This window comes from Choloepus didactylus (genome assembly GCF_015220235.1).
Source record: "Choloepus didactylus isolate mChoDid1 chromosome 25 unlocalized genomic scaffold, mChoDid1.pri SUPER_25_unloc1, whole genome shotgun sequence".
NCBI lineage: Eukaryota > Metazoa > Chordata > Mammalia > Pilosa > Megalonychidae > Choloepus > Choloepus didactylus.
Window position 1 is genome coordinate 2,003,478 of NW_023637606.1, and position 26,152 is coordinate 2,029,629.

The following is a 26,152-nucleotide window of genomic DNA, read 5'->3' on the forward strand; positions in this document are numbered from 1 at the left end:
CGTCTCAGTGTGTCTCTGAACAAGACCTCATCTCCGCCTGCTGAGATCCCTGCTCCGGCCACCCCACTTCAAGGAACCACACGGGGTGGGGGTGGGGGGCAGTGGGCAGGAAGGCCCCCCCTGCTCGGTCCCCTCGGGGGCTCCTGTGAGCCTGTCGTCCGCTCCCACCCCACTCACCTGCCCTCTCTGCTGGGCCCCGCTGGGAAAAGGCCCCAGGCTGAGAGATGCCCCCAGGTGACAGGTGTGGAGCGAATGGGGAAGCTGAGGCCGGGGACGGGGCCTCCACCCAGGACCAGTGCATTGCAGAGTCTGCCTCGAAGCCCTGGAGCCCAGACGGCCCCCACCTCAACTCCCTGACCCCCATGGGGCTCACCTCCTCACCCCTCAGCTCGCCAAGGCCCACCTCACGACCCCACAGCCGTCACCCTCCCCAGCCCTCGCCCCTCCACCCCATCTGTCACCTCCTCCGTTCGTCACCCTCCCCCATCCCTCACCTCCCCATCCTTCACGCCCCCCACCCCCACCCCAAAGAAGGGGTACTGGGCCGGTGGGAGGTGCAGGATCCATTTCTTTATTGAAGGAAGACTATTCTAGAGCAAATGCTACACAGACCCCATAAGGGGTGGGGGGCAGGGGGCACCCACATGCACGGGAGCAGGGCCAGGGGTGGGGGGTCACAGCAAGCTCAGCCTGGCACACACGGTCCCCAGCCCCAGGGCTGCCCGGGCAGGCAGGGCCCAGTCCCCCGTGCCCTCCTCCCCTTGGGGGGTGCCTCTCTCCCAGGGTCCGGCCAGGCCTGGGGCGGGGGAGGTCCGGAGAGGGGGCAGGGCCCCGGAGAGATTGTGCTATCAGGGTGTGTCCCTGAGAAAGGGCCGCGGACCCCTGCCTTGGCCTCACCCTCTCAGGTGCCTTCGAGGCCCAAGAACAGCTTCCAGGGTGTCAAAGGGGACACTACCAGCTGCCGGAGGGTTCCGGAACAGCCGAAGGATCGGGGGTCTCGGTTTTGCCCAGACACGACACTACCAGCTTTTCTGCAGTCACCCACACACACTTGTGCACACACAGACTCACCCACTTCTCACGGCACCCACTAAATAACCGCCGAGTGAACCATCACAGGGACGCAGAGAAAAGCTCACACACGGTCACCCAGTCAGCCATGGGCCCTCCCACCTACCCACGGCCCACGTGACAATACAGCCACAAGGCTGGGCACACACACAGCCGCAGTCCCAGTGTGCGTGAGCGCGCACACACACACACACACACACAGCTCTCACACACGCTGTCACACCCTAACAGACATCAATGCATCTCACGCTAGGAAACTTCCTTTCCCCAGCTGGCCCTGAGCCGCCCCATGGAGAGGCCACGTGGCAAGGAACTGAGCGTGGCCTCCAGTGGACACCCAACAAAGAACCGAGACAATCCATCCTGAAGCCACGAGGAACCAAGTGCCAGCTACGAGCACGTGAGCTTAGAAACGGGCCGTCCCTACTCGGGCTTTCAGATGAGGACACAGCCCAGTGAGCTGTGCAGCCAACTCACACTGGAACTAACCCCTGACCCACAGAAACTGTGAGATAATAATTGTGCTAAGTTTGTGGCCCTTTGTTACGCAGCAGTAGCTGACTGATACACATCCGGGGCCGAGAGCCACCGCACTGCCGAGTCAGAAAGATCCAGTGCTCCTCAGACAGTCAGAACCGATAGGATTACAGATGCTCTCAAATAAATCGTGTCACCCACTGCCCAAGAGTGTCGCTCGTAATCACATTCACAAACATGCAAAGATTCACTCAGACACATCACAAACGAGCGCACACACGTACTCATGTCTTCCTTGCCCACACACGCCCTATGGCCGTTATGACACAGACTGTTGCAAAGACACACCATCCCAAAGACAGCTGCACACACAGGTACGCATATGGACGCACGCTGAGACACGCTTGCTCATCCGTGCACACAGAGCAAATAGTACACACAGAGGCTGAGCCGGGGGCAGCCCCTGCAGGCCTCTGAGCCACCTCCATCCATGTCAGACACAGCCCCGTGGGGTCACACCTGGATGTTCTCATGGAAACACCCAGACTTGCGGTTGCAGACACACCCCGACTCCAGGATGCACGGCCTTCCTGAGTGGGGACCACACTACTCGCCTGGGCCCCCCAGAGCCCCCTCTCTGGGCCACCTGGAGAGTGGGGTACACTCAGGGAGCCAATCAGGCTGGACAGAGCTCTTCCCTGTCCCCTCCAATCCCGGCTGGTGCTGGGTCCCCTTCTCCTGCCCCTGGACGGGGTCTCGGCCAGCGTCTCTGACTGCCCCCGAGACCCCCCACCCAGGTCTGGGTCCTGGCCTGACCCCCGTGGTGGGTGGTGGGGACGGGTCCACCCCAATCCCAGTGGGGCGAGGCATGGGGTTCCGGGCTGGTGGGGTGCCACGGCGGCCCCTGATGTTATTGCCGGGGGTGGGGCCTGGGGCCCATCCCGCGGATCCCCCACCCCCTGAGCTGTGGGGACAGGAGCGAGGGGGTGAACTGGAGGGTGGGGCACAGGCTGGAGCTCACGAGAGACGGGGGGGCTGGGGAGTGGGGAGGGGGCACTAAACACCAAAGAGGAGAAAAAAGAAAACATAAGGTCGATCCACATCGACTCCTGGTCCCCATCCCCCTCCGTGAAGGGTCACAGTGATCAAATGTGGGGGGCAGGGGTGAGGCCTGGCTGGGGGCGCCCAGGGGCAGGAGACAGCCTCACCCCTGGCCAGCTCCCCATCTTCTGTCTGCAGAAGGAGGTGGCCGCCTCCAGCACTTGATTTGGGGGTGCAGTGGGGGAGGGGGAAGAAGGGAGAACTGCCAGGTGTGTGTGGGGGGACACGTCCCTGGCCTCGGTTTACCCGGCCGAGAGAGAAGTTGGCTGGGTTTTCTCCAAATGTGGGGCAACGGGGAGACAAGCAGAGGAGATGGAGACAAGAGGGAGAGAGAGGGATGGGGTGGGGGTGAGTGCACAGGGGAGGCAGCGGGAAGCCGGGGGCGTGCGTGCGTCCGTCCATCCGTCTCACATCAGGGTACACTTGCCCTTCACCCGCTCTGTCCTCTTCTGCTTGCCGTCGATGCTGAGGCTCATGTTGCGCCGCGTCTCCAGCGTGAGCAGCTCCTGGAAGAGTTCCTTCACGTTGTGGTTCATCTTGGCCGAGGTCTCCATGAAGGAGCACTTCCACTCTCGTGCCACGGCCTGGGCCTCGCGGGTGTCCACCTCCCGCTGCGTCTCGTCGCACTTGTTGCCCACGAGCATGACGGGGATGTCCTCCACGCCGCCCTTGATCTGCGCGATGAGCTGGTGGATGGGCCCCAGCTCCTCCAGTGACTGCTTGCTGGTGACGGAGAAGACGAGGATGAAGGCGTGCCCCTTGGAGATGGACAGCCGCTGCATGGCCGGGAACTGGTGGCTGCCCGTGGTGTCGGTGATCTGCAGGGTGCACACGCTCTTGTCGCAGCTGATCACCTGCCGGTACGTGTCCTCGACGGTGGGGATGTACGTGTCGCGGAACGTGCCCTTCACGAAGCGCAGCACCAGCGAGCTCTTGCCCACGCCGCCGGCCCCGAACACCACCACGCGGTAGTCGTTGCTCTGCTCCGGCATCTTCCACGGGGCTGGGGAGGGCACCGCCGGCTGCTAGAACCCCAGGCGGACCCTGCACGGAGAGGGCTGTCAGATGCCAAAGGCCGCCCAAGCTGGGGGGTGGGCAGCCTCAGAAGACCCTCCTGGCTGACTTCGCTGACACTGTCAACTCTCCCCCGCACGCAGGCTCAGAGCCAGCCGCCCCTCATCCTTTTCTGGCTTCCCCCCAGAAGTTGTTGGCAGAGCTGGATGCATGCCTTAACCACTTCCCCCCTTGCATGTCCTCCCTGTCCATCTCCCTCCACACCCCCCACACACAGTGCTATGGTTCCCTTCCCTTCCCAGTGTGGCTCCTGGAAGCCACCAGGCCCGGCTCTGAGCCCTAGCTCCACATCTGACTGGTTCCAGATCTAAACAAGCTGCCTTGCCACTCTGACCCTCAGTCTCCTCTTCTGTAAAATAAGACTTCACTTCTCCATCTTCCCAGGCATGTTGGGAGGGTCTGTCAAACGGTGCCAGTCCCCAACCACCACTGGCCCAGAGGTTCTTAACCCCGATTGAAGCCATGCAGTGGTGGCGAGATCTGTTTAAAATACAGTTTTGGGGTCTCACCCCTCTCCCCACATATGATGAATCAGTTGGCAGGTGGCCTTGGGCCTGGGAACTTGCATTTTAAAGCTGCCCCCACTCCACCCCCAAATGGGACTCTGACGCTGGGGGACCAGGAAACATAATTTGCTAATTGCAGTGCCTGGCACTAGGGCAGGAGACTCTCCATCAAGATGGACAACCGGAATTATTATTTCGATCTCAAGAACTCAGGGTGGTCGTTGGATGGGAAGGCACGTGCTGGGCTGTCAGAGGTCGCAGATTTATCAGAAATAAATACGACTGTGAAAGTCATGGCCAACACACACCCTCCTTATTATGTGCCAGGCAAAGTTCTAAGAGCTGCGGAAATCACTAACTCGGTATAAATACGAACCCGTTTAACTGCTAAGCTTGGCAGTCGCCTGAGCACTAGAGCTCAGCATGGGGAGGAGGCTGGGGGGCAGAGGCTGCTGAGGGGTGCAGCCAAGCTCTGCAGTCGCAGCCCTTTCCTGGGGTGGGGGGGCACCCCCAGAAGCCACACACCCATTCTGCCCCCCAAAGGGGCAGCCCTTGCCTTGTTCTGGCTCCTGCCTGCTGCTGACCCTCTAGCAGGGTCCTGGATCCCAGTGGGCAGTGACCTCCTAGAGGGGTCCCACAGGGGGGCCTGAGATGCTAGGACCACCTGACTAGGAGACCCGTTCAATAAAATCCAAGGCCATCCCAGGCCCCCGGCTGGTGATGGGTAAATCCCAGCCTGTCCCCGGGGGTAGTGAGGGGAGAGGGGGATGGACGGGACGGGCTCAAGGTCACACAACAGGAAGGCAGCGCCGGGTTGGAACCTGGCTCTGGGGCTCCCCAGGCTGGGGTGGGGGGTGTTCCTGCTGGACCAGGCAGCCCACCCTGAGACTGGGGGGCCGGGCGAGTCTGCCCAGCCCTGGGGCCCAGGGGGTGGGGGTGGGGGGGGGGTTGGAGCAACCCCAAGGGAAAGCCAAGAGACCCCTACCCAGGTGGGGTGCTGGGGTGCTGGGGGGAGGGCGGTGCTTGACCAAGGCGGGGGTGGAGGCTGATTCTAGGAGACAAACCCTGGGGGCCGCAGCCTGGGGGCTCCCCTTGACCCTGGGAGCATGTAAGTGGTGGGGGAAGGGGAGCTGAGCAGGGGTTCCTGAGTGGGGGGCTTGGCTTGGCATGGTGGGGGGAGACCAGCCCAGGGCCTGGATAGATTTTGGGGGGCTCCCACCCAAAGAGGAGCAACTAAGGGGGTTGGGCCCCAGCAGGGGGGGTTCTGGCCCAGGCCTGGCTTGGCTGGGAGGGGGGTGGCTCTCTATAGAAGATGCGGAGGGAGCTGTGCAAAGTGGGGGTGCAATGGGGGAGGCCGCTGTGACCCGCGGGCATCCAGGCCGGGGTGCGGGAGTGGAGACGGGGAGTTGGGACAAGGGGGCCCCGGGGTGCGGCAGGGGTCGGGGGAGCCTAGCGGGTGGGGGGGGGCCCGGGACCCTACCTGGGCCCGCCGGTGGCGCTGCTGGCTGCCCGGGTGTCTCGCCCGAGCCCGAGTCTCCGCCGCCGCAGTCGCGCCCGCGCCCGTCCCCGCCCGTCCCCGCCCGCCGGGCCCGCGCTCCGCCCCTCCCCGGGGACCCGCGCCCACGGGGCCGAGGCGCGCCAGTGCGCGTGCGCGGGGAGGGGGCGCGGCCCGGGCGGCCAAGGTCACCCCTGCCCCGCCCCCACGCCTTGACCCCGCCCCGGGCGGGGGGCGCGGCCCGCGGGGTCCCAGCCGTCCCCACCCCCACCCCCACCCCAGTCCCAGGGTCACCCCGCGAGCTGGGAGCTGGGGTGCGCTGGTGGCAGGTGCACAAATAATTGATCGTAAAGAAGAGAAGGCAGAGGTGGCCCGAGGGGGTTCAGGTCGATGGGGGCAAACCTGGCACCCCCCCACCCCCCACTCCCAGGGTGGGAGGAGGGAGACGGGAAAGCAGGAACCAGCTCAGGACCCCAAGGGGGTGCAGCTCAGCGGGAAGGGTCTGTGCCCCCTTAGGAGACCCCTCATCTTCCCCCATAGGGGTGGTTGAGAATAAACGGGCATCTCCGGGTGGCATCGGGCATGTGACTTGTGTGTGCCTCTGTGGTCTCTGCACTGAAGCCAACAAGATGTCAAACGAGAGACCCTCACCCCTTCCTTCCCAAGACCTGGGGGGACAGAGGCTCAGCGTGCCCTTGGCTGGAGGGATGGCGGATGTCAGTGCAGACGGGATAGGGATACTGGGGTCCAGTGACCGCCACGGGGCACTCGGGCTGGGTGTGACACAGATCCTTGATGGGGAGGCTGACAGTGGGGTCCCCCAAGGAGGAACTTCCAGAGGGGGGAGCTGGTGGAGAGTGAAAGAAGCTCACTTGGCAGGGGGTGAGCACCCCGTCACCCGGTGTGTGAGCAGAGGGTCGGCTGGAGATGTCCCCATCAAGCCCGAGGCCCCTCAGGGTCTCACTGACCGTCATTTCTGGGTCCCTTGAGGCCTGGCACTCACCTCCTCATGCCCTGTCCTTGGCCCGGCCCCCACCCCTCTCCTGGGACAGGCCCTGGCTCCTGATCTGGGTCTCTGCAGCCCCCCAAGCCTCAGTTTCCCCATCCATCAGGGAGGACCGTGGCTGCCCTGCCTCTCGGGGTGGCTGGTGCACACACACACACACACACGCATGCTCAGGGGTGTCATCTCCAGTGGCCGCCAGCCTGCCTGCGTCTCCCGAGTGACCAGCTGGCACTGGACGGGCCTCAGGCCGCCACCCCTGGCTCCCCTGGCGCCAGCCCGGGCCGGGGCAGGCTGACTCATGCCGGGGAGCGCCGACAAGATGCGCTGTGGCTGCTATTTATAGCTCCCAGGCCAGGCTCTGGGCCTCGTGAGCCAGGGAGGACGGGCCCCAAGTCCCCTCCTCACGCTCCCCAGGACGCTGGGGCTTGAGCTGCCCGCCCGAGCACCCCAAACTAGCAGGCAGTACCCCCATCTCTCCCATGGCTGGCCAGGAGAGCAGAAGGGGAGGCCCCAGACTTTGTGAGCAAGGGGAGGGGCTGGGACCCCTGCTTGGGCGATGGTGGGACTTGCCAACTCGGCCCCCTCCTTGGCACACCCCATGATCCAAATATCGGGGACCATGGAACTCAGCACACCAGCTCTGACCTGGGGCTGCAACCCGGGTCCCCTGGGCCCTGTTTTGTCCTGCTCCCTCTTTGGAGACTCTCTGGGCATCTGCCCTTCTTGTTCTAGAGTGACGACCCCCCGTCTGTGTCAGCCAGCCCTTCCAGCAGTTTCTGCAGGGCCAGGGGCCTGTCCTCACCCGGAATGGGGGCTGAGAGAAAGGAAGTGCCTTGCCCAGGCCAGGCGGGACTGGAACTCAGAGCCGCCAGGTTCTGAAGCTGCAACTGAGCCTGCTGGGGACAGGCTGTCACTTCCCTGTCCCCACTTCTCGCTGCTCCCGGCTGTCCGCATGGCTTTCATGCAGTGCTCTCTTGCAGATTTCCTCTCAAAGGGATGGCAAGGGACAGCAGTCCATTTGCAAAGTCCCAGCCCCACTGATCCTGGACGCCAAGCTGCCCCCACTTCAGACAGAGACCCTGGCAGCGTGCGAGGCCTCCCAGCTCCGGAGCCCGTTTTTCAGAACATAAAACAAGAATATAGTTGTCATAGAGTGGAGACCCTTAGAAGTTGTCCTGAATCCAAGTGAAGCTTGTACTGAGGAAAGTCACCCTCACTTCTCAGCCCTCTCCACTCCCGTTCTCCAGGTTCCCCTTGGATGGAGAAGTTCCGTCCACCTTCACTCTCTGGCAAGTTGGAATAATCCATGAGTGTCCCTTAAAAGACGATAAAGCTAAAATTCAGGAGGGGGACGAGCAAATCCTCAATACCAGACTAGCAGATCAATAGGAACCTTTTGTGACAATCACACGATTGGGTTATGCGATGGTACGTTGACAAGGCCAACAAGCCACGTTTCCGGAAGTTTCCTGCATCTCTGAAGACTGGGTCTGACCTCAAGAGATGGCTGCTGTACACTTTTTGCAACTGGTTTGATGTCACAGTTCAGCTCCAGCTTTGCATCCCAAGAACACTAACCTGCTTCGGCAGGTCCACTTTATACACCTTGAAAGGCCTGGAAACTTCCTGGCTGCCACAGGCCTATCTTTCTTTCCTGCTCATCCGATAAACAGCTGTGCCCTATAGTGAGACTTCCTAGACAAAAAAAAACGTGGAGCAGTTTAGCAAAATGTGCCTTCCATGGTGCTCAACGACAAAAAAGAAGCGTGTGTGTACGTGGATATGTGTGCATGTGTATTTTACTATTTATATTGTGCAAACTTTTGGATCTCGGGGATTCGGGCTGTGAGCTTAATGCACAATTATGGTTGAAAATGTTTGCTTGTTCTACAGAAGATGTTGAATGTTTTGTGACCATCTAAGTTGTAACAGTGGATTGCTTGATGTGTAGGTGTTCTGATTAAATACGGGGACTGTTTAGAAACCCCTCCAAGGAGAAGATCTCTCCTGGAGAAGGTGCATCAGGGTTTGTTCCATGGTGTGGTGTGGGTGGGCAGGGGCTGCATGGCTGTTCGGGCAGAATTTGGATCCTTTGTTCAGACTTCCCCCAATTTTTTTGAGGTGTCCACATTCAACCGCTTGAGCTTTGTTTTGGCAACCTGTGGCCTGAGGTGGCTGGCAGGCTGTTCTTTGCCTTGTCTCTGAGGCTGAGGACCCGAAAGCAGCTTCTGCTTGGAGGAGGAAGTAGACATTTATTTTTTTTACTGTAACTTGTTCAGGACCACATTTTACAAAATGCCTTGTTTCATTTATTAGTGTTTCTAGAAAGGAAAGTTCTGTTAAAATGGTTTTCATTTAAAATAGAATAGTGTTTTTTTTTTAAAAAAAGATTAGGGCTTATTTTGAAAAATTCTGAATTTAATTCAAAGGTATGACAATACCTTCTAAAAGTACGGTAATATTCACAGACAGCTGTTCCGATCAGATGGCTTAGAGAAATTTCTGGAATACTCACATCCAAACACTCCGTATTAATGAATGTCTTTGACTTAAATCTAACCAAAACCTGCAACATTATTCTTTGTACATTTTCATTATATAAGTGTTCACAAGCTCACCTGCAAACAAATAAAATACTTAAGCTATTTGTTTACAAGAAAATTCCAGTGCGTCTTGAGAAACGAACAGGCCAGTGTCCCCGAGCCTGAAATCTGCCCATCAGCATTGTGGGAACTGCTGAGCGCTGCTCCCCAAGGCATCCGTCCGTCCTGGGGGTGCCGGCTTCCTCCCCTGACCCCTGGGGGCATCCTGGAGGCCCCCTAACACACAGGGTGCTGCTGCTGTCACCCCGCCAAGAGAGGGTACCCAAGACGTCACCTGAGGCAGAACAAATCTCCGTGACCCTCAGGTGTCCTGGCCCCAGGGCCCTTGCACAGGCCGCTCCCCACCTGTGACTGGCCTCCTTGCTTTATAACAGGGTCCCTCTCTGAAGGCGTCCCAGCCAGGCCACTAAAGCAATGTCCCCTCGCGCTCTCCCCCCTGGCCTGGCTTTCTTTGCTTTGGGGCATTTATCACCCCCAGTATATGCCTTGTGTAATGATCTAGTATCTGTCCCTCACTGGGGACACCTGACAATGTCTGGGGCCATTGGTGGTTGTCACGATTCGGGGGTGCTGCTGGCATTGAAGGGGGGAGCCCAGGGAGGCTGCTCGGCACCCTACAGTGCCCAGAACACCCCACCACGAAAAGGAGTGAGGTTCTGACACACGGGTGCTCGCCGCTCGGCACCCCGCAAAGCCAGACCCAGAAGGACCGTGTATCGTGCGGCTGTACACACGTGAAACATCTCCAACAGGCGCATTTGTGGAGACGGGAAGGAGACAGAGGTGGCCAGGGGTTGGGGGGCTGGTGAGGGGGGTGCTGCCCCCCCGGTGCAGCCTCTCTTGGGGCCTTGGGAGAGCTTTGGTCACAGATGTTGGCGATGGCTGCACAACACAGAATGCCATGAACGCCACTGAGTTTTACACTTAAAAAACGTTAAAATGGGAAATTTTATGGCATATATATGGTAGCACAATAAAAATAAATTAGTTTTTTCAAAACCCCCACAAAAAGGATCTGGCCCCAATGTTGGCAGTGTGGGTAGGGGCCGGGGACACCCCCAAACCCCCGAATGGCCCGCAGAGTCTGACGGGGCCTGATCTTGTGTGGACGGAGGCCCGGCCTGCAGCCTCCGAGGGGGCCATCCCTGCCCACCCACAGTGCCGCCACGTTCCTCACTCCTACCTGCCCGGCCCAGCTCTCTCCTGCATGGCAGGGCGCCCGGTGAGCATTCAGTCCTCAGCCAGAACCCAAAGGCTGCCAGGTGGGCTCTGGACAGGCAGGGAGAGCCACGGGCCAGTGGGGTGAGAACCGGGAGTCATTGCTGGAGGCAGGTTGGTCAATGGCTTCACCCAAAACTGACCAAGAGCTCATGGCCGGTGCTGGGTGCTGGGTGCTGAGTACTAGGTATGAAGTGCTGGGCACTGAGTCCTCAGTGCTGGGTGCTGAGTCCTCCGTGCTGGGTGCTAGGTACTAAGTGCTGGGCACTGACTCCTCAGTGCTGGGTGAGGCCAGGGTGGGTAGGACACATGCCCTGCTCTTCCTGGCAGGGTGGAGGGTCCGCAGCTGGGGTCCCAGCAGGTGTGAAGGAGCTGCAAGCAATGTCCCTTGCATCTTCTGATTTTCTGGGTGCCGGTGAGACCCAGACGTGGAAACTCAACACCCCCCCAGTGCACCCCACTAACGTCTCCCACAGAAACACAAACAGGAGCCGGCAGCGGCCCTACACGCTGTTATTACGGCTGATTCAGTCCGTGAAGCCGGGGCCGCCTCCTAATTTTCTCCTTTGTCTCCTGATCAAGGAGGGGATCCCAGTCGCTTCCACCCAGCTGTCGGGTGCCGGGAACCCCTGGGGGAGCGCCGAAGGCAGAGAAGACCCAATCGAACTCTCCCGGTGGGGCTCCGAATGGCGCCCCCACATCATCACAACCCCGTCCCGGGAGGAGAGCCCCCCGGGGAGCTGGGGAAGCCGCTGAGTGTTTGTGGGACCGGCCGCCGGGCTCTGGGCAGGTAACAGTCCGCGAGTCGCCCCTTTCCTCTTGCTCTCACATGCACAACCTCGAAGGGAACTGGGTCCCGTCGCTCACCTCGGGTTTTTTATGACTCGCTGCAGGGCCCCCTCGGCACTGCTGACACGTGGGCCGGATGGTTCCCTGGGGGGTGGTGGGGGACTCCTGGGCATGGGGGGGTAGAGCTGCACCCCCGGGCTCTGCCCACTCAACACCCCTCACCGCGACAAGCCACGGATGTCTCCAGACGTGGCCCACTGAGCCCGAGGGACAGACGCCCTGAGTGAGCGAGGGCCACCGGGCCACCGACCATGACCCAGGAAAGCTGTTGTCGCCACAGTCCACGCTCCCAGGGCCATGTGGTGGTGGCCGTGGCCGGAGCTGCTGATTTCAGGCCTGTTTTGGGCCCCCTCGGCCTCCTCCCGCTCCAGTGTGGAGACGGCCGCTTCCTCGGCAGTGACAGTGCTGACCAACGCCGGCCGAAGGGATGCCCGGTCACCTGCAGCTTCAGCTGTCTCGGCCCTGTCCTGGGGTGGCCCCGGAACGTGGGGATGTCACGGCCGACTCTGCACCTGCAACCTCCCCCCATGGCAGACAGGAGGGGCGGCAGAGGGGCCCTGGGGTGGGGGGAGACGGGGGTGGGTGCACCCATCCTTCCAACAGCCCTTCTCCCCCCTTCCAAACCTCATGTGCTGGTCCCGAAACACTCGGTGGGGCCTGGGGGCTGGCCTGGGCCATGGGGTGCTCAGGGGAGAGGGGAGACCTGGGGCGGGAGCTGCTGCTGCTCCCGGGGGCCCCACAGGGTGGGGGAGGGGAGAGGACCCCGCCGCGTAATCCTGCAGCCATGGGGGTCATGGGGAAAGGGGGGTGTGTCTGGGAACCCTGGGGGCATCTGGGTCCCGTGACCCCCCCTGCAGCCTGCTCTCTGCCTGAGAGGGGTCCCCGCCTTTTGGTGGGGGCAGCTCGTCCCCTCCACCACCCCACCCACCCCATGCCCACTCTGGATCCTTCCCTGGCCGTGACCCAGGAGCTCCATGAGAACCGCCCCAGCGGCCAAGCGGAGACTCCCAGCCCCTGAAGAAAGTGAAGTGGGGGGTGGGGGGCACCCCACCAGGCCTGGAACACGGCAGAGGTTCCACACCCACTGGGCCATTCTCCTGGCACAAGGATGGGGTGAGTCTGAGCAGGTTCTGAGATGGGTTCCCTGAAAAAGCTCCAGAGAGAAGCCCCTCGAAATGGGCCCAACACCTCAGACAGGGATGGGGCGGGGGGCCCTGGCTAGGGTGGAAGTCGGGGGACAGGTCTCGGATGTATCACCCAGGGCCTGCAAGAGTGTGGGCTGGCACCCCAGTTTATTTACAATGGTCAAAACGATCAGGAAGCAAGAGCAGCTCCCCCATCAGCTCTGCTCCCCGATACCCTCATAAACCAACGCCACAGGGGGCTGGGCCTGGTCCAAGGCCGCTACTTCTGGTGCTTGGTGGAGCAGGGTGGGTGGAAGTGGACCCGCCTGCCCGGGGCGTCCACTCTGGGGTGAGCAGTGAGCAGTGAGCTGATCCTGGAACTCCCGAGCTGGCCGGGAGGGATGTACCGGAGCTCCCAAGCCCAGAGCCGTGGTGCAGACACAGGCACGAGCGGGTTCCCGCCAAGGAGCGGCTTCTTGCCGGGGCCTTAAATGCCCACGGCTGCTCAGCCTTGGCAGCTGGTACCAGGGACGGCATGGGCAGCAGGCCGCTGGGGCCCAGGAGGGAGATCAGGGTGCTCAGCCCCTCCACCGACCTGCTCAGCGGACGAAAAGCAGCAGTGCGAGTAACAAGCAGCCCCTGGGGGACTGTGACAGAGCCGGGACACTGGCGGCTGGAGGGTACAGCGAGGCTGGAGAGGCCCATGTGGAGGCCCGGCTCAGACGCCAGGCCCACGCCACCATCCTCTGCAGCCGGCGGGGTCCCAGATCCCCTCGGAAGAGGCGGCTCCTCTTGACTCGCCAGCCAGGGTCGCCGTGACAACACACCTGGCTAAGGACGGGCGGCTCCGGCGAGTTCCGCCAGCCTGCCTGTGCCGTCAGTCTCTGCTCTCCATCCCCTCCAAGGGGGTGACCGTGGTTTCCGTTAGTCTCTCTGTTGGGGTCCCCATGGCCTGGCTCTGGCCTCACACCCAGTGAATCTTTATCTGGAGAGCCTGGGAGTGGGCTGGGCCTCAGCTGCTCGAGCAACTCTCGGGGCTCCTGTTCCCTCAGAAACTGCACACTCGCCCGACCCAGCGGTCCCGGGGGCAGCAGCCAGCCGCTGGCCCCAGCCCCTACTCTAGAGCAACTTGCCCATCCTGGGGGCTGCACCCAGTGTGGAGGACAGCGTTCCTGGGGGTGCAGAGTGAGCCACTGGGAATAACCTCGGCGGGCTGAGGCCCAGAATCCAGCCCCTCTAACTGTGGCCTTCGTGACATCCTTCTGGACATCAGGATGGGGGTGGGGCGACGAGCCACCAGGCCTGAGGACAGAGGACAGAGGCTCTGGAACGGCCAGCGCGGCCCGAGACTGGGACCCAACGGAACAGACGCTCCATGTCCTTGTCCCCCGGCTGGGGGTGGGGTGGGGGTATGTCCGAGCCAGCCCCCTGCCCCTGGCCCTGCTCCCGCCTGCCGTCAGGTACCGGATCCTTCTGCCCGACGTCCCCGCGCTCAAACAGCACCGGCAGATACTTTTAAAAGGATTTTTTAAGAGAGTAGCAGCGCCCTGGGGCTCAGGCTGTGGGGTCCGTGGGGCCACTGGGCCCGTGTGCAGGCAGCTCGCCCTGTCTTGAGGCGCATCAGGGGCGGCGCTGCAGCGGCCCGAGGACACTCACCACTTGAGGAAATCCATGGTGGCCAGGACGGCATAGCCCAGCACCAGGAAGAGGACCTTGAGCAGCCGGTCGTTCTTCTCCTCCAGCTCCTTCGCCAGGATCTCGAAGAAAGTGACAAAGAGGAAGGTGCCGCCAGCCAGGCCCTGCAGCAGCACCGAGGCCACGCTGCCCGGCAGGCTGGGGGCGCTCTGGATGCCCAGGCCGGCGCCGATGCCCAGCGGGATCATGACGCTCACGGTGACCGCCAGCTTGGCCGCGTCGCGCAGGGGCAGGGCGCTGCGGGCCATGCTGACGCCCAGGGCCACGGCCACCAGCGTCTCGTGGAGGGCCACGCCCACGAACAGGCCGGCCACCCGCTGACCCTCCTCCTGCAGGCCCAGGGCCACGCCCTCGAAGACCGAGTGGGTGGACAGGGCGAAGACCAGGCTGAGCAGGCGCAGCGGGCCGGGCCGGGCCAGCTCCGGGGCGCGCAGGCCGTGGCCGTGGCCGTGGCTGTGGCCGCGCCCGGCCGTCCCCATGAAGGGGCTCTCGTACTCCGAGTCGCTGCCCGCGTCCGAGCCGGCGTTGAAGGTCTCCAGGTCGATGAAGGATGGCTGCTCCTTGCGGAAGGTCAGCACGAGCTGCTCCAGGAAGACGGTCAGGAAGAAGCCGAGCAGCATGATGGTCTCTGCCAGTGGGTACTCGGTGCTGATGTGGCCGAGGCTCAGAACTCTCTGGAGCTGCAGTGGGGGCGGGGGGAGGACACGCGAGAGAGAGTCGGCCAGGGGCAGGGGAGCCCAGCGCTCGGACAGGGTTGGCCGACTCAACTGTTTGCTTAGACAAGGTTAAAATTTTTTAAAACATGGGTGTGAATCTCCCTGGCAATGCGGGATGTGACTCCTGGGGATGAATCTGGACCCGGCATCGTGGGATTGGGAACATCTTCTTGATCAAAAGGGGGATGGGAAATGAAACGGAATAAAGCTTCAGTGGCTGAGAGATTCCAAATGGAGTCGAGAGGTCACTCTGGAGGACATTCTTATGCACTATATAGATAACACTTTTTAGGTTTTAAAGTATTGCAATAGCTAGAAGTAAATACCTGAAACTACCAAACTCCAACCCAGTAGCCTTGACTCTTGAAGACGATTGTATAACAGTGTAGCTTACAAGGGGTGACAGTGTGATTGTGAAATCCTTGTGGATCACACTCCCTTTATCCAGTGTCTGGACGGATGAGTAGAACAATGTGAACAAAAACTAAATGAAAAATAGGGTGGGATGGGGGGATGGTTTAGGTGTTCTTTTCTACTTTTATTTTTTGTTCTTATTCTGATTCTCTCTGGTGTAAGGAAAACGTTCAAAAATAGATTGGGGTGATGAATGCACAACTATATGATGGTGCTGTGAACGGCTGACTGTACACCATGGGTGACTATATGATGTGTGAATACATCTCAATAAAACTGAATCAAAAAAAGGGGGGGCTCATCCTAGATGAATTTTTTAAAAAAGCCAATTACAAAAGCAAGCAGGAGGTCTCACATTATGTTGACCACATCAACCAAAAAGTTTTAAAAACCCTAACGCTCAGACGCTCAGGGCAGGAGACACGGGGCCTTCTTGGCCGACCCGAGCCCCACCCGGGGTGCCGAGGACGACAGTCCCCGGGGAACATGGGGCCCGGGTGCAGGAGGGACCCCCCCCCCCCGCCAACAGCTTGGGGAGTCCAGACACAGGCTGTGTGCACTGGACATGGAGGCACTCCCACCATTTCACAGTCCCAACCCTCTCTTCCCCTCGGGTGCCCACACCCAGCTGCCTTCTCTGGCCCAGGGTAGGACTCTGTTTCTGGAAGGTTCCGGCCCCCTGGGTGACCGTGCTGAGAAAGGAGATGAGGCTCACCGCACGTCCAGCCACCTCTATCAGATCCCTTGAACCTGTGGCCTCCGATGAAATCTCCCACGGTGACGGAAACATCCTGTCTGTCTGTGCTGCCCAGTGTGGAAACCCCCAGCCACACATGGCCTTGGAGAACTTGCAATGTAGCGGGTGTGGCCAAGAACCAGAATATTGGATTTTATTTAAGTTGTATTAATTTTATCGTAAATGGCCACACACGGCAGGCGGCTGACACATGGGACGATGCAGCTTTGGATGGTGGCAGCAAGGAAGGAGGGTGTGTGTGGGGTGGGGTGGGGGTTTCCTAGGAGCCCGGGTTAATTTTCTCTGGACTCATAAAGAGGTTTGCGTGCGCCAAGCTCTTCTCAGCCTCAGGGCCAAGAACAGGCCGCCCACTGGGTCTGGAATGTTCCTCCTTCACCTGTACCCATGGCTGCTTCACTCTGCCCCTCAGGGGACACCCAGAGACATCTGTGATCGTCACAGGTTGTCACAACTGCAGGGGGCGCTGCTCGCATTGGGCGGGGGGAGCGCAGGGAGGCTGCTCACACCCTTCAGGGCCCAGGATGCCCCCACCCCAGACCCTGATCGGCCCTAAATGTCAACAGTGCCGCGACAGGAAGCCCTGCTCTGTGGGTTTCAATCGCAGGCTTCTGGCTCTACCAGGAAAAGCTGCCAAACCACACTCAGGGGACAGGTAGGGAGGCTGTCAGGGGGCCCAGGCCCCAGATGAGAAAACCTGTATTTGAGATTGTAACCAGCCAACTCAGTGGCCTTCAACCGGGGATGACTGATTCTGTGGCTCAGGGGACACCTGGAGACATCTGGAGACATTTAGGGTTGTCACAACTGTGGGGGGCACTCCTGGCATCGAGTGCGGGGAACCCAGGGAGCCTGCTGGGCACCTACAACGAGCAGGGTGCCCCCACCTTAGAGAATGATCCGGCTCCAAATGCCAGCCATGCAGAGCTGGGAAACCCTAACGTGTGTGTCTTTGATGATTTTGATCTCGTCTGTCCGTGTGGTCTAATATGGTAGCTGTTCACCACATGTAGCTGTTCAGACTCAAATTAATTACGATGAAATGAAACCCAGCCTTCCCATCCTCGGGCTCACTTCGTCACCCGGGGCCAGTGGCTCCCGTACCGGACAGTGCATGCCGTTTGCAATGGAAGTTCCATGATCGCGTGCACCACGTGGTTTTGATGTCCACCCTGAATGGCGCTCAGTAAATGTCTGTGACATGCACGCCCCAGGAGCTCTATTCCTGGGAGTCACTGAAAAGTGCAAAGAAGCTCAAATATGGCCTCTGCAGTGTCATTTGGAGCGGCCGGAGCATAAAGCTGCACCCAAGGAAAATGTTCGTGCACAGGAGATGACTTAGTGCACACTGACGTGCAAAGTTGGCGAAAGGTTAGGAATACAGGCGAGTGTGGAAAGCTGCACTTATGAAGCCAAAGGAACAACCAGGGAGCAGGTTTCTGGGTGCCAGGGTAAGTGCAAAAAAGTGGTTTGCAAACAGCCTGTGCATTCTGACGCCCGCTGTGTGCAAACGTGGCTGCTTTGCGGTGTGGACAGGACGGAGGACGCCAGGGGAACGTACTTGGTCAGGGATGGAGAACATGGGGGCCTCGTCGCTTTGGTTCTAAATTCTTTCCTAAGAAAAACTCTGCATTTGTTATCTAGGACACAATTGAGTTTGATCCCCTGCCCACATTACGCAGTGGAATAAATTCCCAATGGGTGGGACGGTATAAACAAGGCGACCCCCCAGCTCCTGGGGTTCCCCTCCTCTCTACCCCCCACTCAGTTTGTGAACTTAAATGTGTGCAGCCTCTTAGGACGTCAGCAGGTCGGATGATTATGAATTGCTTCTTTTCTAGGTAATCCCTCACGCTCTGTCCCCCAAACAGCACCCAGAGTGAGCACCCAGGAACTCCAAATCTGAGCCCGTGACTTCCCTGCTTAGCCCTCCCCCTCCCCCCATGGCCCTGGGGGTCTCGGCGGAAAGGCCCAGCCGGACCTGTGGCCTGTGTGGCCCTGGGCTCCCCGTGCTCCCCGTGCTCCCCGACTCGGCCTCCACGAGGCCCTTTGCCCTCACCTTGTGGAATCTGCACATCAACCCTCTCCGCTCTCTCAGCTCGGAGGTCCCCTTCTCAGGGCATTTTGCTCCCCTAGACATGCTCTGTTCCCTCTGAGAACTGAGTCAGCCCTGGGCGTGGTATCCCCCGTGGACCGAGTGCTCCCTGTGAGAGTAAGAACCCCATCTGTTTTTGTGAAACCCTAATAAATAGCAGGGAAATGAAACCGTTCATCCCACCAGGTCGGATGTAATTCACTGCAGCCCAGGGTCTCTGCCCCTTGGCGCTGCCGGCATTTGAGTCCGGAACATTCTCTGGGGTGGGGCCGTCCCGGGCACTGGGGTTGCTGAGCAGCCTCGCTGGGCTCCCCCGCTCGATGCTGGGAGCAACGGCTCCTGACTTGCCCAGTCGTGACAACCACGAATGTCCCCAGACAGCACCCCTGAGGGTAGACTTGCCTCGGTTGGGACCCACTGCTACAGCAGAAGGCCCTGTTTCCATGGAGAAGCCATTTCATCCATCCACTAAGCAGCTGGGGGACGCCCCCGAGTGCCACCCCCGGGGAAAACACCCGCTCAGAAGAAACACGAGCTACTTGGAAAACGAAAAAGAATTCACGGGGACCCATAAAAACCGTATTAGTTTTCTCTGGTGCACAACAACACACTGTTAGCGGCTTGAACAGCAAACTGAGTTTCTTATCTCCGAGCTCCTGTGAGCCAGGAGCCCTTGCACATCCCAGCCGGGTCCTCGGCTCAGGGTCTCACCGGGCCAAAGTCGAGGTGGTGCCTGGGTGTGATCTCATCTCCCAAGGACCCTTGTTGGCAGAATCCGTTTCCTTGTGGCTGTGGGACTGAAGTCCCCGTTTTCACACAGCTTGCTGATGGGGCCGGCTCTCAGGCCCTGGAGGCCACCATCAGGACCCTGCCACAGGCGACCCCCCTCTGACAATAGGCATTTTGCTTCTTTGAAGCTGCTATTTCTGGTCTCGGTTAAGGGCGCACCTGATTAGGTCAGGCCCACCCAGAGAATCTCCCTTTGGATCAACTCCAAGTCAGCTGATGAAGGGCCTCAATCACGTCTGCAAAATCTCTTTCCCCCAAACACAGCCTTGAGGGTGACAGCCCATCATAGTCACAGGCAGCACACAGGAGAGGATACAGGGTGTGGACACCCAGGGCCAAGAATCTTGAGGATCATCTTAGGACTCCATCTTCCATCCCAACAGCTTCAAAGGAATGAATCCCAGACAACTGCAGCTCTCTTCTTTTATCGAAACCCGGGAGGTGAGAAGGGAAAAAGGGGGTGATACATGCAGGACTCCTGTGACAAACCCAACGCTTTCAGGGGGCAGGAATGAGAGGCCCTGATTACTCCACCAAGCAGGCAACCCGGCCGCCGTCTTTGGTCCAGAGAAGGCAAGCAATTAGCAAGGGGTCACCCAGCAAACACAGCAAGAGTCCTTACAGGGAGGGCCCTCCAAGAGATTTAAACGCTGGGCCCCTCAGCTGTGAGAGCTTGAGAAACAGGGGGCAGCAGAGGAGGAGGGCTCTGATGGGAGTCACGGCTCCCCACGACCCCCACCTCCTGTGTCTGCACCCTCGCTGAACGCCTTCATTTGTGTGTGTGAGGATCTGTGACTCGCCTCTAACTGGCAGAATACAGCAAAGGTGATGGAATATTTCTTCCACCATTGTGTGACATCAGACTGTAACTTCTGTCTCAGAAGCAGATGCTACTGTCTTCTCAGCTTGCTGACGAGGTAAGGAGCCGTGCTGGGGAGGCCCACATGGCAAGGGACGGAGAGCAGCCTCCAGTCAACAGCCAGTGAGGGATCGAGACTCTCCATGCAAGGACCAGCGAAGAAATACATCCTGCTCACAGCCACGTGAGCTTGGAAGCTGGTCCTTCCCTAGTCCAGCCTTGAGATGGCTACAGCTCGGCAGATAACTTCACAACTGCCTCATGGAGCCCTGAAACACAGTGCCCCCTGTTTCTCAAGTTCTCATAAGCTGAGGGGCCCAGCATTTAGATATCTCGGAGGGCCGTCACTAGAACGACCCTTGCCATGTTTGCTGGGTGACCCCTGGCTAATTGCTTGCCTTCTCTGGACCAAAGATGGCAGCCAGATTGCCTGTTTGGTGGAGTCATCAGGGCCTCTCATTCCTGCCCCTTGAAAGTGTCAGTTTGTCACAGAAGTCCTGCATGTATCACCCTTTCTCCCCTTCTCCCCTTCTCCCCTCCCGGGTTTCTATAAAAGAAGAGAGCTGCAGTTGTCTGGGATTCATTCCTTTGAAGCTATTGGAATGGAAGATGGACCCACAGAAACTCTGAGGTGATAAAATGTACATCATCTTAAGACGGCAAGTTTGTCATAATTTGTTACACAGCAGTAGCTGACTGATACAGGAATTGAAAAGAGGCAATTCTCACTAGCTGCAGGACAAAGTGTATCTCTCCCAGGGTGAGGGGTCTGGTCTGGACTTTTACCAGGTAACTACTGCTGAACCCACCAGTTGACAACCCTAGATCCAGTCCAAACCTCTTATTTATTAGGAAAGCCTCAGAGAGGAGAAACAATTCACCTGAAGTCACATAGCAAATTCGTTTTCTACTTTTTTGCCACCATGACAGTGCCGAGGCTCCTCCCAAGCTCGGTGTCAGCACTGAAAGGGTGTCAGAGACCCCTGGCCACCCAGGGACCCTTACCTTTTCCCTCACAGTGGGTAACAAGGCATTGAAGCACGTCGCCAGAAAGACCCCGCCTCCAAAGGTGTTGCAGAGGGAGAGGATCTTTTTCGAGCGGTGAGCCTTCTCAAAATCGCTCTCAATGAACTTCACGGGGAGCAGGGAGCCAAGCAGCATGAGCAGCAGAACACCCACCATGCACAGGACCTTGGCCGCTAACAGCTTCACCATGGTGACGGCCCGGGCATCTGGGGAGGCTCGCCCCCTGCCCACGACGTGCTACCGGGCCCAAGCACGTGGCCAGAGGCTCATGCTGAACTGTGAAGGCAAGGGGCAAGCACGTTAGTTGTTGGACTGCTTAACCAGCTCCAGCAGCCAAGCCTGTCATCCCAAGTCCTTTCTTTCCTGCGGCTCGCCACAGATCACTACCTCCCACGGAAGTCTCCAGAGCCACCCAATTCAATACGATAGCCCCAGCCCCATGTGTCTGTTTAAATGGATTAAAATGAAACGATACTAAAAACTCAGATCCTCAGTCATGCTAGTCACATTTCAAGTGCTCGGCAGCCACACATGATTGTTGGCAACCGTACTGGAAGGTGCAGGTAAGAGAACATTACCATCGTTGCAGAATGTTCTATCGGACAGCACCGGTCCAGTGGCTTCTCGTTGCCTTTAAATAAAAGCCAAACTCTTTACCCTGAGGCTCCGTGTGATCAGATTCTGCCTCACCTCATCCCATGCTTCTGCTCACAGCCTTTGCACAAGTTGTCGTTTCCGCTGAAACACACCTTGCCCCCAACCCTTCTGGGATGTCTTTTTACCTTTCAGTTCATGCCTCCAGGACCCCTCAGGAGTCTTTCCCTGGCCGACCCCTGCTCTGAACTGCAGCCCTTGCACCCGTCTCCAGGTCTGACCCGAAAACACATGCTCAGGAACCACGGGCTGAACAGATGAGTGAGCTGAAGCACGTGCACAGGGGACACTGACAAGGGCCCTCGTTGAAGGGCAGTGGCCAACGTGGAATCCCAAACAGTCACCTTTGCTACAAAGGACCTCAGCTGCCTCCCTCCCCTTCACTATTTCCTCCCGACCTGGCACTTCCAAGTTCTTTTCATGTTCTCTAGCATGATCGGCTGCCCATGGAAAGCTGTGTCATTTAAATTTGCAGCCATCGCCCCCCTTTTAGGTTGTGCTCAAGCCGGGCCCCCCAGCCCCATCCCCGGCAGCAGCCAGCGCAAGGCCAGGTATACAGGAGGCGCCCAATAAATACGCGCTGGGCGTCGGAGTGCCTGATTCTGCAGAATGGGGGTGAGGGCGGCCCGGCGCGCTCGATCAGGGGGCTGGCTGGGCAGGGCCGCGGGCTCATTCATTCATTCAGCACTTAGCGAGCGCCTGCTGTATGCCTCGCGCCGCCCCGGGCGCCCCGCGGAGGGCGAGGCGGACCTGGCGCTGCCCGAGAGCAGCCGACGCCCGCCCCGCCCGGGGAGCCGCACGCAGCCGCCGGGAAAGCTGCAAAGCCAATGGGGAGCCGGCGCCGGGCTCCGGGCTCCGGGCCTCACTAACGGGCGGGCAGGGTGCGCCGGGCCCCCGCGGCCCCGCGCCCCGCGCCCCGCACCCGGCACGCACCTCTGCCCGGCCCCTCGCCCGCCGCTCAGCCGTCGCGCAGCCTCCCCGCCGGGCTCCCGCTCGGCGCGCCGCTTCCTGCCGTCCCGCCCACGCCCCCGGCCGATTGGCCGTCCCGAGCGCCGCCGGCCGAGCGCCAGATCCCATTGGCTAGCGAAGCTGCCACTCTTCCTGCGACTCCACCTCCCCTTCCCGGCCGGGGAAAGTAGTTTCCGCCCCCTGAGCGGCGGGAGCTATGGCAAAGTGGCTCGGGTGGGAAACTACGACTTGAAGACAACGGTTCCGGGAGGGTTTTCCTTCTGGAGCTGTCCAGAGGCTCTTGGTGCTGAATTCAACTGGGGTCACGTGGCTTTGCGATCAATGGGGAAACAATTTCCTCTGGGAGATCCTCCCACTGCCAGCGTCCCCGCTGCTGATGCCCTTCCCGAAGGCTAAAGAAGCACATTCATCGGTTCAGCAAATCTCTCTGAAGCACTTACTACATGCCAAGACCTCTTCTAGGTGAACACTTCAGAACAAAACAAAGATGCCTCTCTCTTTCGAGCTTACATTCTAGGACAAGCTGCAGAAAGTAATCAATAAACATAACAAATGAGTGAATTACATCGAAAGGTGACAAGTGCTCTGGAAAAAAATAGAGCTCGGTGAAGGCTATCGAGAGTGCTGGGTGGTGGACTGCAATTTCAATAAAATGTTTGGATAGGACTCATAGACAAGATATTTTAGCAAAGACTTGAAAATGGAGAGGAAGTTAGTCAAGTAGGTAAGTGGATACATGGAGACAAAGTGTTCCACCCAGAAGGAACTGCGACTATGTAGGCCCCGAGGCAGAAGTATAAAATGAGGCCAGGGTGGGCAAAGTATTAATGAAATAATAACATCCTATGATAGGTAGACTTCCTATCATAACATCCTATGATAGGTAGACTTCCAGGATGGTCTTCAATGAAGCAGGCTGCCAGGTTGGAGAGGCCCACATGTCAAGCAACCGAGAGAGGCCTCTAGCCAACAGTCAGCAAGGAAACGAGACCCTCAGTAAGTAGCTTGAAAGGAACTGGATCTGGCCAACAACCAAGTGAGGGAGCTTGGAGGGGAATCCGTCCTCAGCTGAGCCTGGAGATGGCTGCAACAGAGCCAACACATTGATTGCAGCTGTGAAAGACCCTGAAGCACAATGCCCAGCCAAACCACACCTGGAATCCTGACTCACAGAAACTGTGAGATGATTAAAGTTGTTTGAAGCCACTAAGTTTGGGGGGTAATTTGTTACATGGCAAGAGGTAACCAATACACATACATAAATGAAAGACTATAGATTATACTAAGCACCATGAGGAAATAAAAAGAGAGAAGGAGAGTGTTGTGTGAAAATTAACAAAATGAAGTATGGTGGGAATTAGAGGGAGAAGAGGGATTAGGTGATGCAAAAGTAGAAAAGAGTTTCATCTATCTGAGGAACTGGAAGGCCAGGATGTTAGTAAGCAATGGGGAGATGAGAGATTAGGGACGGTTCTATAGACCACGTTAAGCAATATAGATTTCAAAAGCAGATGATGGTTGTGATCCAATTTATGTTTTAAGTTTATTCTGACTACTGTGTAAAGAAAGTCTGAATTGTAAGGAAGCAAGAGGGGAAGAGAAAACTAGTAAAGAGTCATGTGGTCAAGAGTTGACCTCGATTTAGATAAGGGAATTGGCAAAGATGATGGAGGGTACTGGATGAATTTGAGAAACATTTTGGTGGGCAAATTGATGGATTTTGACAGTGGTTTGTCTGTGTGGGTTGTAGGAACAGGAGCTGTCAAGGATGATTCCTACTCTTCTGGTTAGAGCAATTATTTGGAGGCTGGTGCTGTTTACTAAAATAGGAAAGATCGGAGGAGGCGCAAGATATGGGGTGTGTCAAAAGATTGGGTTCGGTTTTGCAGAGCTTAAGTCTGAGATCTTAATATTTAATGCTCTTTTCTGCCTGAGTGGAGCTGGCTCCATCATAAGCATGGGATATGTGGTAGCTATTTTTATTATTAGGCAAAAAGTAACCTGACTCTTTTCTGTTTTCCATAATTCACCACAATGAGAAAAATAATTGTTTATAATAATAGTCCACCAAATAAATGGAGACAGGGTGACTCCTTTCTATAGGAGAATGCATATTGTGCAATATTTATTTATACTTATTTGGAGAATGAAGCTTCTCAGAGAAGGCACTGCATATGCTTTGGGCTTTTATTCATTCAAGATGTTTTTTTGAAAGCTTTCTTTATGCCAGGACCTGTATATGAGCAGGTATCTTTGGAGTAAATAGAAAAAATATATACTGACAATTTTGACTGCACTGAGTATTTTAAAAATCTTTTATAGTGAAAGACACTACAAATGGGGTTAAAAGACAAGCAACAGACTGGGAAGGAATGTTGATATCCATGAGAGAGAGAACACATCATGGAGAACAAATATCTTAAAATAAAAATGGTGAGGGACATTACTGGGGATTGAATCATGCCCCCCACCCCCGCCATGAAGACTGTTCAGGTTTTAATCCACATTCCTGTGGGTGTGAACCCATTTGTAAACAGGACCCTTGAAGACATTATTAGGTAAGGTGAGGGCTCATTTTTTAAAAGGATATTCAAAGACCCTTTTTAGATGAGGCCAAATTGAATCAGGGTGAAACTTTCTCCATGTGACTAGAGTCCTTATAAGCAGAGGAACTTTGGATGCAGTCATCAGTAGAAGCCACAAATCAGCAGAAACCGGAGAAGCTGACACAGGGAGAGAGGGATGAGCATGTGATGGAGAATGCTGGATCACTACAGGCTCCGGGAGAAAGTAAGCCTTGCTGGACTTCTAGCCTCCAACACGTGAGACAATAAATCCCTGTTGTTTAAGCCAACCCATTGTGGGATATTTGTCATAGCGGCTCTGGCAAAGTAAGACAGAGATGGACAACCAACTCATAGAACAAATGCAAGTGGCTAATACACATAAGAAAAGATGCTCAACAACACAGATAATAATGGAAATGTGAAATAAAACCATGCTAACACAATTATTGGGATATAATTGATATACAATAAACTACCATATTTAAAGTATACAATTTGATAAGTTTGACGGGTATATACCTTTGAAACCATCTGTGCTATTTTGAATGTATTATGTCCCCCGAACACCGTTATCTTTGATGTAATCTTGTGTGGGCCAACCTATCGGTGTTGATTATATTGTAATTCTTTGAGTGCTTCTTTGGAATGTGCCCACCCAGCTGTGGGTGATGACTCTGATTGGGTAATTTCCATGGAGGTGTTGCTCCGCCCATTTGGGATGGTCTAAGTTGATCAGTGGAGCCATATAAATGAGCTGACATAACAGAAGGAACTCAGTGCAGCTGAGAGTGAACTTTTGAAGAGGAGCTACAGCCAAGAGGGACACTTTGAAGAAAGCACAGGAGCTGCAGATGAGAGACAGTTTGAAGAAGGCCATTGAAAGCAGACTCTCGCTCCAGAGAAGCTAAGAGAGGACAAATACCCCAAGTGCAACTAAGAGTGACATTTTGAGGAACTGCAGCCTAGAGAGGAATGTCCTGGGAGAAAGCCATTTTGAAACCAGAACTTTGGAGCAGACGCCAGCCACGAGCCTTCCCAGCTAACAGAGGTTTTCCAGACACCATTGGCCATCCTCCAGTGAAGATACCCG

General features: G+C 57.5%; 2 protein-coding genes across 5 annotated transcripts; both read right to left on the minus strand.

Moving 5' to 3' along the window:
- Nucleotides 1-557: 557 nt before the first annotated feature.
- On the minus strand, nucleotides 558-7,724 carry DIRAS1 (DIRAS family GTPase 1). 2 transcript variants are annotated; one of them, XM_037823982.1, is made up of 2 exons: nucleotides 7,533-7,724; nucleotides 558-3,693 (listed from the first exon to the last, which is right to left on the minus strand). In XM_037823982.1, the coding sequence occupies exon 2, from the start codon at nucleotides 3,639-3,641 to the stop codon at nucleotides 3,057-3,059; it is 585 nt and encodes a 194-aa protein (XP_037679910.1). In that variant the 5' UTR covers nucleotides 3,642-3,693; nucleotides 7,533-7,724; the 3' UTR covers nucleotides 558-3,056. The 2 variants fall into 2 exon arrangements, with proteins under 2 accessions (XP_037679910.1, XP_037679909.1); XM_037823981.1 differs by lacking the exon at nucleotides 7,533-7,724 and adding an exon at nucleotides 5,710-5,800.
- A 4,943-nt stretch (nucleotides 7,725-12,667) lies between these two features.
- SLC39A3 (solute carrier family 39 member 3) lies at nucleotides 12,668-22,525 on the minus strand. Of its 3 annotated transcripts, XM_037824257.1 has the most exons (4): nucleotides 21,655-22,147; nucleotides 21,451-21,503; nucleotides 20,852-21,148; nucleotides 12,668-14,899 (listed from the first exon to the last, which is right to left on the minus strand). In XM_037824257.1, exons 3-4 carry the CDS (start codon nucleotides 21,059-21,061, stop codon nucleotides 14,177-14,179), a joined length of 933 nt encoding a protein of 310 aa, XP_037680185.1. In that variant the 5' UTR covers nucleotides 21,062-21,148; nucleotides 21,451-21,503; nucleotides 21,655-22,147; the 3' UTR covers nucleotides 12,668-14,176. The 3 variants fall into 3 exon arrangements, with proteins under 3 accessions (XP_037680185.1, XP_037680183.1, XP_037680184.1); XM_037824255.1 differs by lacking the exons at nucleotides 21,451-21,503; nucleotides 21,655-22,147 and adding an exon at nucleotides 22,460-22,525; XM_037824256.1 differs by lacking the exon at nucleotides 21,451-21,503.
- Between the last annotated feature and the right edge of the window lie 3,627 nt (nucleotides 22,526-26,152).

Excerpts from the sequence above, each read along its gene's own strand:
- DIRAS1 (XM_037823982.1), bottom strand. The coding sequence starts at position 3,641 with ATGCCGGAGCAGAGCAACGACTACCGCGTGGTGGTGTTCGGGGCCGGC.
- SLC39A3 (XM_037824255.1), bottom strand. The coding sequence starts at position 21,061 with ATGGTGAAGCTGTTAGCGGCCAAGGTCCTGTGCATGGTGGGTGTTCTG. Across the intron at positions 14,900-20,851 it reads TACCCACTGTGAGGGAAAAG|CTCCAGAGAGTTCTGAGCCT; the intron begins GTAAGGGTCCCT and ends CCCCCACTGCAG.